The sequence below is a fragment of the Saccostrea echinata genome, unplaced genomic scaffold (genome assembly GCF_033153115.1).
Source record: "Saccostrea echinata isolate AGI-Se365-2 ecotype Australia unplaced genomic scaffold, CSIRO_AGI_Sech_v1 ptg000016l, whole genome shotgun sequence".
Classification (NCBI taxonomy): domain Eukaryota; kingdom Metazoa; phylum Mollusca; class Bivalvia; order Ostreida; family Ostreidae; genus Saccostrea; species Saccostrea echinata.
The window spans coordinates 14528761-14545411 of record NW_026889765.1 but is presented as its reverse complement, the minus strand read 5'-3'; the positions used below and the strand labels follow the sequence as shown (position 1 = coordinate 14545411).

The 16651-nt window shown below is 32.3% G+C and overlaps 1 protein-coding gene across 1 annotated transcript in view; it reads right to left on the bottom strand.

Annotated features, from left to right (window-relative positions):
• LOC133188485 (alpha-2-macroglobulin-like) overlaps positions 1 to 16651 on the bottom strand; it is a 52497-nt gene that overhangs the window by 23765 nt on the left and 12081 nt on the right. The window contains exons 5-20 of the mRNA XM_061323940.1: positions 16385 to 16457; positions 12499 to 12615; positions 10360 to 10444; positions 10023 to 10149; positions 9720 to 9834; positions 9461 to 9576; positions 9129 to 9305; positions 8770 to 8982; positions 8235 to 8376; positions 8068 to 8108; positions 7888 to 7972; positions 6105 to 6317; positions 5624 to 5830; positions 3463 to 3669; positions 1962 to 2320; positions 1705 to 1854 (exon numbers count right to left, since the gene is read on the bottom strand). Of these exons, the coding sequence (XP_061179924.1) occupies positions 1705 to 1854; positions 1962 to 2320; positions 3463 to 3669; positions 5624 to 5830; positions 6105 to 6317; positions 7888 to 7972; positions 8068 to 8108; positions 8235 to 8376; positions 8770 to 8982; positions 9129 to 9305; positions 9461 to 9576; positions 9720 to 9834; positions 10023 to 10149; positions 10360 to 10444; positions 12499 to 12615; positions 16385 to 16457 (2427 nt within the window). The remainder of the gene's footprint in view (positions 1 to 1704; positions 1855 to 1961; positions 2321 to 3462; positions 3670 to 5623; positions 5831 to 6104; positions 6318 to 7887; positions 7973 to 8067; positions 8109 to 8234; positions 8377 to 8769; positions 8983 to 9128; positions 9306 to 9460; positions 9577 to 9719; positions 9835 to 10022; positions 10150 to 10359; positions 10445 to 12498; positions 12616 to 16384; positions 16458 to 16651) is intronic.

The window sequence follows — 16651 nt, the reverse complement described above, 5'->3', positions numbered from 1 at the left end:
TATAACTAAAGAGATATCACTGTAAACCTAGAAAGACACCACTGTATAACTAAAAAGATATCACTGTAAAACTAAAGAGATATCACTGTAAACCTAGAAAGACACCACTGTATAACTAAAGAGATATCACTGTAAATCTAGAAAGACATCACTGTATAACTCAAAAGATATCACTGTAAAACTAAAGAGATATCACTGTAAACCTAGAAAGACACCACTGTATAACTAAAAAGATATCACTGTAAAACTAGAAAGACACCACTGTATAACTAAAGAGATATCACTGTAAATCTAGAAAGACACCACTAGATAGATTCTAATTAAAAAGTTACAGCCATTTGCACTTCAATGCTACAAATTTATTAGCTTAATTTAACATTTCCCTCAATAATTCCAAAACTAAGCTAGATATCAAAAATCTGAGATACATTTTTGTGAACACACATTTGAGAAGCAACCCATCCAATTTTCAGAGAAATTGGTCAATAAAAAAGGGAAAACCCATTACACAACAAAATCTGCCAAAGCTAGGAATATATGACACCTTGGAGATTCAGCTTTGGATACCTGTCACTTAGCCATATTTCCTATGCATATTCACAAGAATGGGAGGTTCTTTTCTGTATTTAGATGCTTTTAATTACGTAAAATAGGTTCAATTCTGAATCAGAAAGATTTCCCGGCAAAAAAGGCAAGAGCTAAGCTCCACCTCCTATTTTATAGTGATCAGTGATCTGTTAGATCTCTTTCTCTAAATCTAGAGTTCCTGTAGTTTAATTACTGATAACCTCTGTGTGGCTAGTGAAGAATTCCCTAAGTGGTCACAGTAATTTGTTGCGTCTGTCATGAGCACACAGTCACAGATCAAATCAGAAGCTTCAATAACGGAACATTCACATGTGGTAGTGTTTATGTTTCATTATTGTTAAATAATTAGAAAACCATTTCATAATTACCAAGAATTTTACATGCATCATAAAGTAGTGATTAACTTCTTTTTCTTAGCCAAAAATCTCAAAAAATGTTGAAAATCTTGGAAAAAGCCTTTGGTGTATCCTTAATGATTGATCACTCTTTGTTATCATTACCTCTTAAATTACATACGTACCATTGTAAAACTAAAGATACCACAGTAAAACGAAAGAGATACCACAGATACCACTGTTAAACTAGACGAAGCCCTTTGAAAATCTTAAATTATCACAAATCAACAAACACATAATTACATTTATCATACTGAGAATATATGTATCTTTATTCAAAGCCGTCTTTTCCTTGTTTATTCTCATTCTTTTCTTATTTCAGGAAAAATATAGTCATGATATACTACAGAAAATCAGAGAAAATATTAACTTCAAATCTGTGTCTATGCCCCTTTAATAGTTAAGTGTTACTTTTCCTTTTTATCCTCTTCATGTTTTTTTTCTTTATTTTGCAAAAACAATACGAAGAAGTAGTAGGGGGATATTATATAAAAGTTATACTATAAGATACCACAACCATAACATTGGAGTGAATTTTCTTTTTTAAAAAAATCACTGTTTTTGTCTTTAAGAGAAGTGTTTAAACAAAGAAATTAAGCAAAACGTTTAATGGGCAATGATATTTATTTCCATACCCTACCAGTTACTCGAGATATACTTTTATGCATATCTTGCATCCCAATAAAACACAATCAAACTCCAGTTCTTACATGACCTATACCTTTTTTTTAGTCATCTGGTGCCCAGCTTTCAAAAGATCTATACTTTTGTCCACAACACCAATAGAACAAGAGGACTGGGGGTCTGCTGAAACACGGATAGTCGCATTACTCCCAGGCCTGACAGACTTGTTGAGAAAATCCATTTTTACCTGAAACATATATTGACATTGAGAGTTGATCTTGGGTCAATCTATAACATAATTTAATTTTACGTATGTACAACAAATTTAACCTAAATTGAAAAGTCAAGAACAACCTTATTGTCAAAACATTTTTCCACTTGTAGAGTTTTACTACTGGAAACCACTTCACCATCACTCCTTATGTAATAAATAATGATCCGAGATTCAGGTGCAAATCTGGCTGTTATGGGGATGCTTATCTGAACACGGCCAATGAAACTGCTCTTTGTAATAATATCATCAAAACAAATGACTTCACAACAAGTTCCTTCAACATACTGGAAATTACGACATTTCAGGGGTTTGCACATTTGATATTCACAGTTTACATTTCCATTGTTACAACTGCATTCTAGACAAGGATCTAAGGAGTCTGTGAATTTGGATCCATCAGGCACAGGGTTCCCCAGGTTATCAACACAAGTCAATTTCTCTTGAATAGGAAAGAAAGACATAATATAAGAACAAATGATTTTAAGATAAGTATATGTAATTGTCATGATTTCGGTATGTTTATCGCAATACATCTCCTACTAGACATCTGACCCCATCTCTGGTGTTTTCAGAGGTCCGTGTTTTTGCCTTGCTCACCATTCGTATGCTGTACTGCATTCGTGAGATATAGAGGATATTCAATGTGTTGTAGACGAGTATGGAATTTATTTCACTCATGGGACAGGATTTTTTGATATTTTCTCGAGTGCGAAGCACGAGTGAAAATATAAAAAAAATCCTGTCTCACGAGTGAAATAAATTCCATATTCATCTACAAAACATCGAATTTTCTGTTTATTACATTTTCTTTGATTTTTCCTTTGCCTTTGTCTTTTCGTAACACAGTGTCATAGGCTGTGACGTTAAAGTTGAGCGGTTGACATGTCATTGCTATAAGCGATTGCGAGATTGAAAAACGTTGTAAACATGGATTTTTAACGACATATTTGGAAAAACTTTGGCAGTATAACTATTAGTGTCTGTCGGGATGGCTCATTAACCCTATCTTATAACAGGCCAGGGACTTTCTTTAAAAACACTCTTCGTGAAGGGAAGGAAAATCGTAAGTTTTGCCGCACTTCTGATATTCTCACACTGTGAGAATACCATTTTGATACCCTTGCACACTGTGTAAGAATATCACTTTTATTCAGTAAATAAATTACAGTATTTCACTGTTGAAAATGTAATAATGATCACTATTCGTTATCTTGACTTTTTACATACTTATGATGTCTGCTGAGATTCATATCAGAATAAAATGATTGAATTATGAGAACAACAGGAGTTACAGCAATATACTTCTTGTAAAATAAACGTTAATAGGTTTTTGACAATTCCTCTTTTTATTCCATTGCTCTGGTTATATAAGGTTAATAAAAATTTAAGATTTGTTTTTTAAATTCTTTTTTAATTTACAAATGTTAACGGAATTATTGAAGTCTTCCTGTATCTTATCATTTGAAAAAAGAATTTAAAAGGAGAGAATTCATACTCTGTTTATTTAAGCGAAAAAAACTGATATAAGCTTCCCGGAGGGTACAGAGGCGACAGATTTTACATTAAAAGCAAATAAAATACCTGAGGTTTCCTCATCAAGGCAAATAAAGCCACAACAAGTTCCCTCCACTAACTCGTACTTTTCACAGGGAGGGGCATCACAGTAGATATAGTTACAGTTAGTCTCTACTCCATTCTCACACGTGCACATATGACAAGGGTCAGTTCGGTTTGGAGAGAAAATATCTCCGTTCTTTACTGTGTTTCCACTATGATCGATACAGCTTCCTACATTTATATTATAAATAATCAATTAAATAAACACAGCAGATAAAAATAAATAAAAATACAAAATAGCTCACTCAGAAAAAAAAAACAGAAAACAATGAGAAATTTTAACATATACAGCGTACTATCACAAAGAACAACAAAATTATCATCTATTCCGGTAAATCAACAGTGGACATGCTATGGATATACGAATGTGGATGTCAATGAATAAATAGAGAATATTCAATGTTTTGTAGTTATAGATATGGAATTTATTTCACGACTGGGACAGGATTTTGCGATATTTTCACGACTGCAAAGCATGAGTGAAAATATAAAAAAAATCCTGTCTCACAAGTGAAGTAAATTCCTTATCCAATTACGACACTTTGAATTTTCTGTTTATTACATTTTCTTTGATTTTCCCTTTGTCTCTGTCTTTTCTTAACACAGTTAACACAGTCACATTGTGAGAAAGTATCACTTTTATTCGATAAATAAATCACATTATTACATTTTCAACAGTGAAATACTTTGATTTATTTATTGAGTAAAATTGATATTCTCTCACAGTGTGAAAAGATAACCAAAGTGATACTCTGTCACAGTGTGAAAGGATATCTAAGTAAGTAAAAATATTTTTGGCCTAACATAAGATAGAGATAGTAACTAAAGATGGTGCGGACTCTTGATACTGACTTAAACTACCAATTTCTTCCCAAAATATGTTGCTAAAATCCATGTTATAATGTTTTCAATCCCACAACTGCTAAGCTATATGACGTCCCAACCGCTCAATTATGACGTCACACCCTATGACACTGTGTTAAGAAAAGACAAAGGGGAAATCAAACAAAATGTAATAAACAGAAAATTCAATGTGTTGTAATTGGATAAGGAATTTATTTCACTTGTGAAATAGGATTTTTTTTTAATATTTTCACTCATGCTTTGCAGTCGTGAAAATATCGCAAAATCCTGTCCAGTCGTGAAATAAATTCCATATCTATAACTACAAAACATTGAATATTCTCTATTCATTTATCGAATAAAAGTGATACTTTCTCACAATGTGACTGTGTTAACTGTGTTAAGAAAAGACAGAGACAAAGGGAAAATCAAAGAAAATGTAATAAACAGAAAATTCAAAGTGTTGTAATTGGATAAGGAATTTACTTCACTTGTGAGAAAGGATTTTTTTTATATTTTCACTCGTGCTTTGCAGTCGTGAAAATATCGCAAAATCCTGTCCCAGTCATGAAATAAATTCCATATCTAACTACAAAACATTGAATATCCTCTATGTATTTCACTGTTGAAAATGTAATAAAGCATAAAGAATGTAACTTATTTATCTGATTGTGAAAAACGAGGCTTTATTTGATTATTTTTTAAATCAAATCATGGGGATATCAGCATAGTCTATTTCAGATATTAAGATAGACACGTGTATGTATGAATGTTGTTGCAGTGTAGTTGTCTGTATACAAGGGTGTCTAATTCCGCTCAAATACTAAAGAGTCCATAAACAATATGTAAATGTTTCCCCATTACATATTAGAAACCAATCATAAGATTTATACAAGATCATGAGACATCATTTCGAGACATGGTGCGAACTATTTCAAGAAGCCTTTTATTCTATTAAAAGATAATCAATTTAGTATCATTTCAATTATTATGCCTATCCTATAGCATGGGAAGATAAAGTGTAGAAAAATATGATTAAAGGAAAAGATTTAAAATAGCCTTAAGAAAGTTAAGAAAATGCCTCTGATATAAAGACATAATAGAATCATGTACTAAGTTTTTACTGAAATTGTACCAAAAACTGTCGGGGAAAGCGTTTTCAAAACAGAAAGACGGAGGACGGTCTCTGACCAGTTGAGCTAAGAAAAATTGGGGGCATTTTGTGGATCAAATAACAAATAAATGGAAAGAAAAGTTTAATCATTTATCCCATAAAAAATACCTGAGTTTTCCTCATCAAGGCAAATAAAGCCACAACAAGTTCCCTCCACTAACTCGTACTTTTCACAGGGAGGGGCATTACAGTAGATATAGTTACAGTTAGCTTCTACTCCGTTCTCACACGTACACATATGACAAGGGTCAGTTCGGTTTGTGGAGAACAACTCTCCATTATTTATAGTTTTTCCACTATGATCAACACAGCTTCCTGCTTAAAGGAAAGATATTTTATTATAAACATGTATTACATTCGTCCATGTATAACTAACATAGAGTATTGTCTAAGGAAATTTGTATTAAAAGGCAGAGACTGAGATATGTTTCATTTAGAAGATATCCTGATACTGTGGTTATTGAGTTTTCTATAGCATCAATTTATTTGTGAGATTTTGGGAGGGGGGTTCATTCCGAGTACATAAGAACAATGGAATTTAAAAAAATCCAGCAGTAATTCAAACACAAACAGATCAAGAAATTCTGACCGGTATCTTCATAATAATAGTCAGGGCATGTAAAGCCACAGCAAGTTCCCTCAATGAGCTTGTAGTTCCTGCAGGGAGGTTCATCACACATTGCCATAGCGCAGTACTTGGCAGCTCCGTTGACACAGTCGCACATCCAGCATGGATTCGATATGTTGGGAGCAAAGTTTGACCCGTTATCAAAAACTTTCCCACTATTGTCTTTACATGACTCTACAAATGCATAAGAAGTGTTATCATTAAACTACCTCACCTTATATTGTATTGTTATCATGAAAATATATACGATCTTATTGTATTTATCATGAAACTATGCAATCTAATTGTATTGTTATCAAAAAACTAACGATACTATTGTATTTTAAAAGAAAATTTTAAACAAGACAATTAAGGTATCCATGGGACTTGACAGTCATCATGGTCATATAAGTATCATTACTTTCTCAAGCAATGACCAACTCAGTTTTACTCGGAACTGAAACCCATGTGACACGACTTAATAGTTTGTTGGCGGATTGAACGAAGCTTGTCTTCATAACATCCTGGATGATATAATGCATACCCGTATCCAATATGTGATCAATTTAGCTTTTCTCTTTCTCTGATAATTAATTAATTGGGAGACAATTTATAATTTGGTAAAGAGTTCGTATTATCATCCTTAGAATTTGAGAGCTAAATGTCTAGGAATAATGAATGTATAATACAGCCAGACCCCATATATAATCAACGTAGCTAAAACACGAAGTCTGAGCCCATAGGAGAGAAGGAAACTGCATCTTATAACTAAGCGAACAGTCTGTCTGTCAGTGCCAGATTCTTATGGGTAGAGAAGTGTAATGGCTTTTCATTGCAGGAAAAAATTAGCCCTACCGTTAATTCTGAAATCTAGACCCAATCTTGACGATAAATTTTGATGTACTTGGCCCCGCTTCTTAAACCACAGAGACGATATAACCAAGAAATTTAGTCGCCCACCATGGCGCGTCTGCTCTAGAGTGGCGGAGTAAGGAGTTGATCCTTACGTCGCGGGTTCAAATCCCACTGTGGGACGTGGAGACCGGTCCTTCGGATGAGACCGTATAAACCGAGGTCCCGTGTCGCCGTAGGTGCTGGCACAAAAAAGATCCCTCACTGCTCAATGGCCGTAAGTGCCGAGTATAGGACAAAATTTGCAGCTCTCCACCGGCAAGTAGTGGCGTCTCCATATGAGTGAAAAATTCTCGAGAGGGACGTTAAACAACATACAAACAAACAAAACCAAGAAATTGACTTCATTTCCCTCTTCACTCAAAATGTTCTACATCAAATTGGTTGAAATTTGGGTGGGTTCAATCATTTCAGAAATTATGTTCTGCTAAAGTATAATTAATGGTACACTGGTATTTTGTTACCAAAAATAAAACACAGGAATTACTAGTAAGTTTGATTGAATGTGGTTACGGAGAGATAAAAACAGTTGTGTTGACTGTGTTTGAAAACTAAGTACCATACTTTTATTTTGACAACAACAAAAGATAATGTTGATGGCGTTACAATTATAAAAAAAGCTCTGAACGGTAAAATTGTATATTATGTTATTCATGACAGGGATTCATTACTTTTCTATCATAAATAAAATGTAATACTTAATTATACCCATGTGTAGTTCTAATTCTATTGCTATATATAATTATTCAAAAAATTATGGTTTGGATAGAACAGAAAAAAACTGACTGACAAACGATATAAAAAAGCACTACATTCCTATCTTTGGTCTTTTACATTGGTAATTTTTACTTACTGGTATTTCGACGTTTGCGGGACAGTATAGGTATAGGGGTTGTACGCTCTGTTGTCACGGGAGTTTGGGGGCTCAGTGTCACATTCTTCAATAAAGAATTATAGCATTCAGCTTCAGGTTGTGTTTACTGATCATTAATGGTTAAATAAAGTTATATATGAAAAAAATATATATACTAACATCAAACTTTGGTATGGGAGAAGGTCTTGGTTTTCTTGTTCCTAGAAAAATGTATTCATATATTATGTAACGATACTACTACATCGATGGTGAATGAAACCTATGTTTTGCAGCGTTTCTTGATACAAGACAACATTATAGTTAGAATAGACTAAAAGTGGACGTACTTCTAGGACGTGGTGTTGTTGTGAGGACCTGTTGTATTTTTAGATACTGGTCAGGATCAGATGGGGTCAGCAAAACGGCATCTTCTTCTGAAAACATGTGTCTTTTATTTGTTGTGTAAATCACGCGTCCTCTGGACATGACCTAGTTAAATTGGGAAAAAATAAAAAAGGACATTAAAGACTCCATATGAACAAATTCGCATAAAGACTCAGACAATCTTAAAATTAACAGATGGACCAGTAGGTCCATGCAAGTGTGTGAAAACTATATCATTTTTATATTTTTTGCAGAAATTTTATTATTTCATTTGAATAAATATGTATTGAACAATTGCATACGATTGGATCGAACCTAATATAATAGATTATATTATTTTAACCATCACTTCTCTCATTTCATTAAACTCTAAATTAACTGCACATCTGCTTTTTATTAACTAAAGTTAATTTTATATGTAGGACTTTTCAAGGATGCTACATTAATCAAATGTTATATCATTTGACACATCAAGTCTATTTTAAACGATAAACTAACCATTATATAAAAGTTATAATTTGTGTCATTTGGAGTAGAATAAAGTAGATCTAGATGGACATCCTTGCCACATGCCAGTGGTTGCTGATTATCTTCTATCTGTATATAGCTATCGGAGGGGGAGTACCATCGTCTTACACTTTTGTAGGCAGTGGCTGGTGCAAGATTGTGAAAAAGGCTGTCATCTTTGTACGTTACATCTGCATCGATTGCCTAAATTACATAGTGAAGTAAAATTATGAGAAAAAAGTAATTTTGTCATGAAATTAGAATTTCCTGCAAAAGTACATTTTATATAAAATAAACTGAAAGAACATAATTATTTTCAGGTTGTATTAGGTTACTTTTGAATAACTTGCCTCTATAGAAAATGTGGTGATGTTATTTGGTAGATCTTTGATGCTGAATGTAGCTTCACCTTGGTCGTTTGTCGTTACATTCTGACCTAGACGCCACAAGTACAGCTGGTAACTAGAAGCTCTAATGGATATACTCTTGTTGGAGGCTGGACTACCATCAGGATTTTTTGCTATGACCTGTGCAAAAAAAAAAAACATTTATTTTTTGTAAGTTGTTTCATTTTGGCATGTCATACATACATTAAATCAAGCATTATGGGTTTTGTTTTTAGTATTTTTGAATAATACATCTTCAAATTTTGTTAGATTTATATAGAAGAAAATGATCACACCTTCCCGCGGTAGGGGAACATTGTCTTAAAGAATCCATCAGTGTCATCCGTGACTTCAAGTTTACAGGATTCGGTTGTCAACCTAGGTCCACTTGATTCGCCATGCAACGTGACGCCTTACAATCATTTGAAAATAAAATATGTTTGTTATGATACTTTGTAAAGATTTAGCGTCTTTTAATATACCATATAAGTTATTGTTAACGATTAATGAGGGACATGTTTTGACAGGTACAATGATCCAGGTGATAAAACATACCAGTTCCTCCCTCTGTAACTGTGGCATTGATCTTCAGTTTCCCCCAGATGTTGAATCGTTTGGAGTTAAGGTAGATTTCTGATGAATTCACGGATACCATTGTACATCCATTGATCTATTTGATGATAAGACTTACCGTTATAAATAATGAAAGTCTTTAAAATTTTTCACCAAATAAACGGTAGTTGTATGAGTATTAGCTTAGAAATACAATTTTGTTCATAAATAAACTACACAGGTATGTGATTTTTTTTTGTGTGAAATCAATAACTGGTATGGATGTAAAATCTCTCTCTCACACACCTCTAAGAGCCTTTCAGTGCATGGTCTTTCAAATTGAACCCCTGACCGCATTCCAAAGTAATAGTAAGTAGATTTGTAGCAGATTTTGACAGCTAGCTGACCCTGGACCGGTTTACCATAGGTATACCTAAAGTTTGTAAAAGAAAAATTCAAACATTACATTGCAGATACTCTTGGATACAATTTAAGCCAAACAAATGTATATTAATTAGACCACAAAGATAAAATAGACCAAAAGCATAACATATACCTTTTTACAATTAAAACATGGAAAAGTACATATCTGTATGTAAATAAGCCAGAAGTAAAGTGTTTTTTTTTTTTAACTTTGTCTTACTTGGCACAGACTTTGGCATCAATAGTTGGTGAGGTGGTCAGTAAATAAGAGGGTGGTGTGATGGTCACTTCGTATTTCGGTAAAACTGTAAAAAAATGTTTTGTTATAGTGACTTCAAATCAATAGTTTATTTTAGACATTCCATGAAATACAAAAGGCCCTTTGGCCTCGATAGTTTTATGAGTATCCACAGCTTCTCGACACATAGCCAACCTAACCCCATCTGGGAATGACAAGCTAGATCATTGTGACATAATCTTTAACATTGATTGGGAGAGAAAAGTTTTCTGATTTATACTTAAGCGGAAAAAAATGATGATGGTCTAATGTAGTCTACCTTCATATTTCTTCAAAATGTAAACAATTTATTTAATTTAGCCCTATTCTGGTGGTTTGATCCTAGATCCCAGGTTCTGATTTTCCCATTTTAAGTAAAGGGCTAATTAATTGTCATCATGCATTTGATTACAAAATGTCTAAAGTAAAGAAAGATTTTCAAACAGATAATTTTAAAAAAAGCTAAACATTTGGGTCTGTTCCATTGGCCCGGGGGCATGAATTTCAAACTTTTTTGTGGAGCAATAATATTCATTGCTTCTATTCAAACCTTTTTATTGCCCTTACAAAAAAGGAAATAATGTTCAAATATGGGTAATAAATTTTTACTTTGACCAACAGGGTTGGCAAAAAACTGGGAAACACTCATATTTCCCAGGACAGTTGGAAATACTGGTAATTACCGGGAATTACTGGTAATTCCAGGGAAATACTGGGAAATAAGAAATAGCCACATACTTCATTCACATTGACATGTAGTGCACCTCATTGGCTAAGATATCCACCCGGTATCACTGTCCCTGATTTAAAAAAAAATTCTGGTTTCCAAGTAATTCATTTTATATAATCATAACACAGTATATTCATATACCAGTCTTGAGTGTTTTGTTTCATGCTTGAGTCAGATGTAGTCTATAATTAAAAGGTCCATGAAATAAACCCAAAGATCCCATTTGGTTTTTTATGTTACTAAACTAAAGAAGGATCTAAGAAAATTCTTAAATGTAGAGTATGGTATAAATATCAAACCTAAGAAAAAGCCTTTCAGTTCTACTCAAGGTAATTATCTCTCAAAACAGAAGCACAAAACTGTCCAGAGCAATTTGTTAAAACAACATGATTGTTTGTAATAACTGCAGTGTTTATAGGATTAAAACAAAACAAGTTTTTTTTTGTTCTTGGATTTATAATTAATAAACTTAATAATTTTACAAAAATGAAAAGAAACTTGAATTGGAAAACTTCAGTTTTAGACAGCCAGGGAAATGTTTCAGAATGCTAATGGGTATGGGACCTGGAGTAGTGATACATTCTGAATATGTTAAATTGCATTTAAGACATATTCCTTATTATTCATCTGTTTTTATGTTTATTTTATTTTTGAATTTTGTATAAGATTGAATGAATTAAAGAAATTAAAAAAAAAACTTTAAATTTGTATTTCCCAGTTAGAGAAAAATTGTAGTATTTCCCGAGACGGATTCACCACTGGTAATTCCCACCAACGGTATTTCCCGGCCAATCCTGTTGACCAACTTATGACCATCTTTTAGTCTGACTCATAAGACAGAATTTCACTTTGTTGGTAGAGGGCTCAACATAACCGTTAAAGCAGTGCGTCCCCTAGACGTCGATTACTAAAGAAGAATATTTGTTTTAAGATATCGGAATTATAAAAGATGATCAATGTAACTTAGCACTTCCCGTGAGCATAAAACCTTGACCAAAGAGTCGTAAATTTCACAATTTTGGTAAGGGCTGATTGTTATAAAGATGTTATAAGCAAAAAGTTAGATATGTTCAAGGAGTAAAAATAGATAGGTGTAAATGTTCACTAATTGACCTTGTCCAGTTTAGATCCTTTCCGGGCCTTGAACCTCGGAAACAGAGGTACATGAGGTTTACAGTTTAGTAGAGAAATAAAGTTTTGAAATATCTGAAACTGAAACTGTTTTTGGATGACGGACGACGACAGATTTAAAGTCATCTGAGTGGCTCATGTGACGTAAAATAGATATTATAAATCTCTTTGAATACTCTGGTAAGCTCTACTTGTAAATATTAACTAATCAATCCACGAACCATATTCCTCCACAGAGAATGTGTTTGTATATTCTTTGTTATCATTGTAGATAGCTTTGATCATCCAGGTTCCCAATGGCGGATCATCTGACAACAACATCTCCAGACTCGCAATACCTGACAAAATCAACAAAATCGTATAAAGTAACAAACTGTGTAACTCTCTACCATATGTAACATTCAACGTATAGGCTGATTTCTGTAGTGCCTGTTCTGGTACTTAGTATTAATACTTAGTACTGATACTTAGTACTGATACTTAGTACTGATACTTCGTACTGATACTTAGTACTGATACTTCGTACTGATACTTAGTATTGATACTTAGTAATGATACTTAGTACTGATACTTAGTAATGATACTTAGTAATGATACTTAGTACTGATACTTAGTAATGATACTTAGTACTGATACTTAGTAATGATACTTAGTAATGATACTTAGTACTGATACTTAGTACTGATACTTAGTACTGATACTTCGTATTGATACTTAGTATTGATACTTAGTACTGATACTTAGTAATGATACTTAGTAATGATACTTTGTAATGATACTTAGTACTGATACTTAGTAATGATACTTAGTAATGATACTTAGTACTGATACTTAGTAATGATACTTAGTACTGATACTTAGTACTGATACTTCGTACTGATACTTCGTACTGATACTTAGTACTGATACTTAGTATTGATACTTAGTATTGATACTTAGTACTGATAATTAGTACTGATACTTAGTAATACTTAGTACTGATACTTAGTACTGATACTTAGTACTGATACTTAGTACTGATACTTCGTATTGATACTTAGTACTGATACTTAGTACTGATACTTCGTATTGATACTTAGTACTGATACTTAGTACTGATTCTTCGTACTGATACTTCGTATTGATACTTTGTACTGATACTTAGTACTGATACTTAGTAATGATACTTAGTACTGATACTTAGTACTGATACTTAGTACTGATACTTAGTACTGATACTTCGTACTGATACTTAGTAATGATAATTCGTAATGATACTTAGTACTGATACTTAGTAATGATACTTAGTACTGATACTTAGTACTGATACTTAGTAATGATACTTAGTATTGATACTTAGTACTGATACTTAGTAATGATACTTAGTACTGATACTTAGTACTGATACTTAGTAATGATACTTAGTACTGATACTTAGTAATGATATTTAGTACTGATACTTCGTATTGATACTTAGTACTGATACTTAGTACTGATACTTAGTACTGATACTTCGTATTGATACTTAGTACTGATACTTCGTATTGATACTTAGTACTGATACTTAGTAATGATACTTAGTACTGATACTTAGTAATGATACTTAGTACTAATACTTAGTACTGATGCTTAGTAATGATACTTAGTAATGATACTTAGTAATGATACTTAGTAATGATACTTCGTATTGATACTTAGTATTAATGCTTAGTACTAATACTTAGTACTAATACTTAGTACTAATACTTAGTAATGATACTTCGTATTGAAACTTAGTATTAATGCTTAGTACTGATACTTAGTACTAATACTTAGTAATGATACTTCGTATTGATACTTAGTATTAATGCTTAGTACTAATATTTAGTAATGATACTTAGTAATGATACTTCGTATTGATACTTAGTATTAATGCTTAGTACTAATACTTAGTACTGATACTTAGTACTAATACTTCGTATTGATACTTAATGTGAAATTAATAGAAAATAATCTACATGTATCAATAATAATATTTTAAAAGGCAAAAGTTACTGCATACAAAGTATGGTATTTATAATTAAATGTTGAAAATGTCATGCAGTAAAACAATTTGTAATGTGTGGGAATTACTGATACAAAAGTAAAACATTCATAGAACACTCATAACTTTAAGCTTAATTTAAAACGTCAGAAAGCTGATCATGAGGGATTCAGACGGTAACAGAAGATAACACTGTCTAGTATTGTCACAGAGTATGGATAACGTATCCTATCTAGATATTGGTTTTCAGTCTTGCTGTCTGAATCACTCTTGCCTGGTATTGTCACAGAGTATGGATAATTTATTCTATCTATATATTGGTTTTCAGTCTTGCTGTCTGAATCACTCTTGTCTGGTATTGTCACAGAGTATGGATAATTTATCCTATCTAGATATTGGTTTTCAGTCTTGCTGTCTGAATCACTCTTGCCTGGTATTGTCACAGAGTATGGATAATTTATTCTATCTATATATTGGTTTTCAGTCTTGCTGTCTGAATCACTCTTGTCTAGTATTGTCACAGAGTATGGATAATTTATCCTATCTAGATATTGGTTTTCAGTCTTCTGTTAGAACAACACAGTTTGTCTTATATATACTAGAACAGCACTGCATGTAAGAAATGAATACTGGCAATTAAATGAAAACAGTGTATGAATTTTAAAGCTCATATTCTTTAGAGGGAAAAAAATGTTAAACTGGACAATTAGGGGATGAGATAATGAAGATAATAAATAACTCAAAAGTAAAAGATCAGAAAAAAAACGAATATAGACACTATGAAGACAGCGGCAGAAAAAGCAGCGAGAAAAAAAGTTAAAAGCAAGCAAAAAGGGACACGTTTATAGCAAATGAAAAAGCAGCCAACTGTCATGTTATAAATTTTGTATTAACTGCCACCCGGTAAATTCAAAATTTACAACATGATACAACTACCAAAGCAAAGCAAATCATTCAGAATAAATAAGAATTTGAATGAAAATGTGACGTAATTAAAAAATACCAAAAAAATTACGAAAAACAGAAATACACAACTTAATAAATTACATAGAGAAAATTCACAATATTTACGAAAATTAAAATGACTTTTATTGGGAACTAAGATTGAAAAAAGACTGGTGGGAAGAAAAGTAACTGTAACTGTTTTGAGACCAGGGATGGGGTAATCGTAATCGATTGTAATGATTACTTTTTTTCGAGTAATCGACAGTAATCTGTAATCGAAGAGATTTTCGATTACTTGTAATCGTAATTTAATCGATTACAGCTAAAATTTTCAATGTAATTATAATTACTTTTTCGGTTACTTTCGATTATTTTATACATAAATGGATGTTATTTCGGAGAATTATTTCCTGTCATTCACACATAAATATCAAATATAAACCACCTAGTGTAATGTTTGGATTACATAACTTTTATTATAAGTTTAATAATGTTCTCAATAAAATTTGCATTATAGACCTACTGGTCTAGTATTAAATAATTCAGAAGTGTATTTCAACCATTTATTAATAAAACATACAGATTTTTTGTATGCATTTTACATTTGACCCACTGTCCTCTTGCTGCATGTCCTTTTGGGCTTTTTCATATTTCAAATATTGAAAAGCTTTGTCTTGTAATAGAAAATTATAAATAGCAAAAACAGATTTAAGGGCTGTATTAAATATAAATAATTTGGTAAATAAATTACATTGTACTCGAAAAAAAGAAGAAGATGGAAATACTTATTCATATCTGAAAATGTTTAAACAACTTCAAACTTGTTGTTTTAGTAACTTTAAAATTTGCAAAATCATTCTCATGTTTTCATTCAAAATTATAAGGTTTCTTTTGTATCAGTGAGGGGTTATAAGTGTCTGTAAGAGAGGGAATAAGTGTCACTGTTTTCTTATCTTGGCTAATTAATTGACTGAGACATCCCTGACTTGCAGATAATGAGGTGTAAACTACAAATTGAGACTCAAGGAAGACTTGTACACTAGAGACTGAGTAGTTGTTGAGAGACAGGGACCATAATCTCGTGCCACTAAGTACGAAAGGGATACGCTAGTTCTTAAGTAAGGGTTGTAGTTCTTTGTGATATAAATTAAATTCTTCACCTTTAGATGTAGGAACTTGTTTCCACTGCATGACGCGTATGTTACTGGGATTCTCAATGTAGACCCATTTGATCTGTATAAAATAAAGAGGACATATATGCATTATTAAATTTTTACATTATTTTTTTGTTTTATTTTCACCAACTATTAAAAAAAAATATACGACCAATACCAAACTAAACATTTAATTTCTTTCAGGAGCTTGAGGCATGTAATTTTTATTTCAGAAGGTTTTAAAGTATTAATGAATTATGCAAAATACGTAGA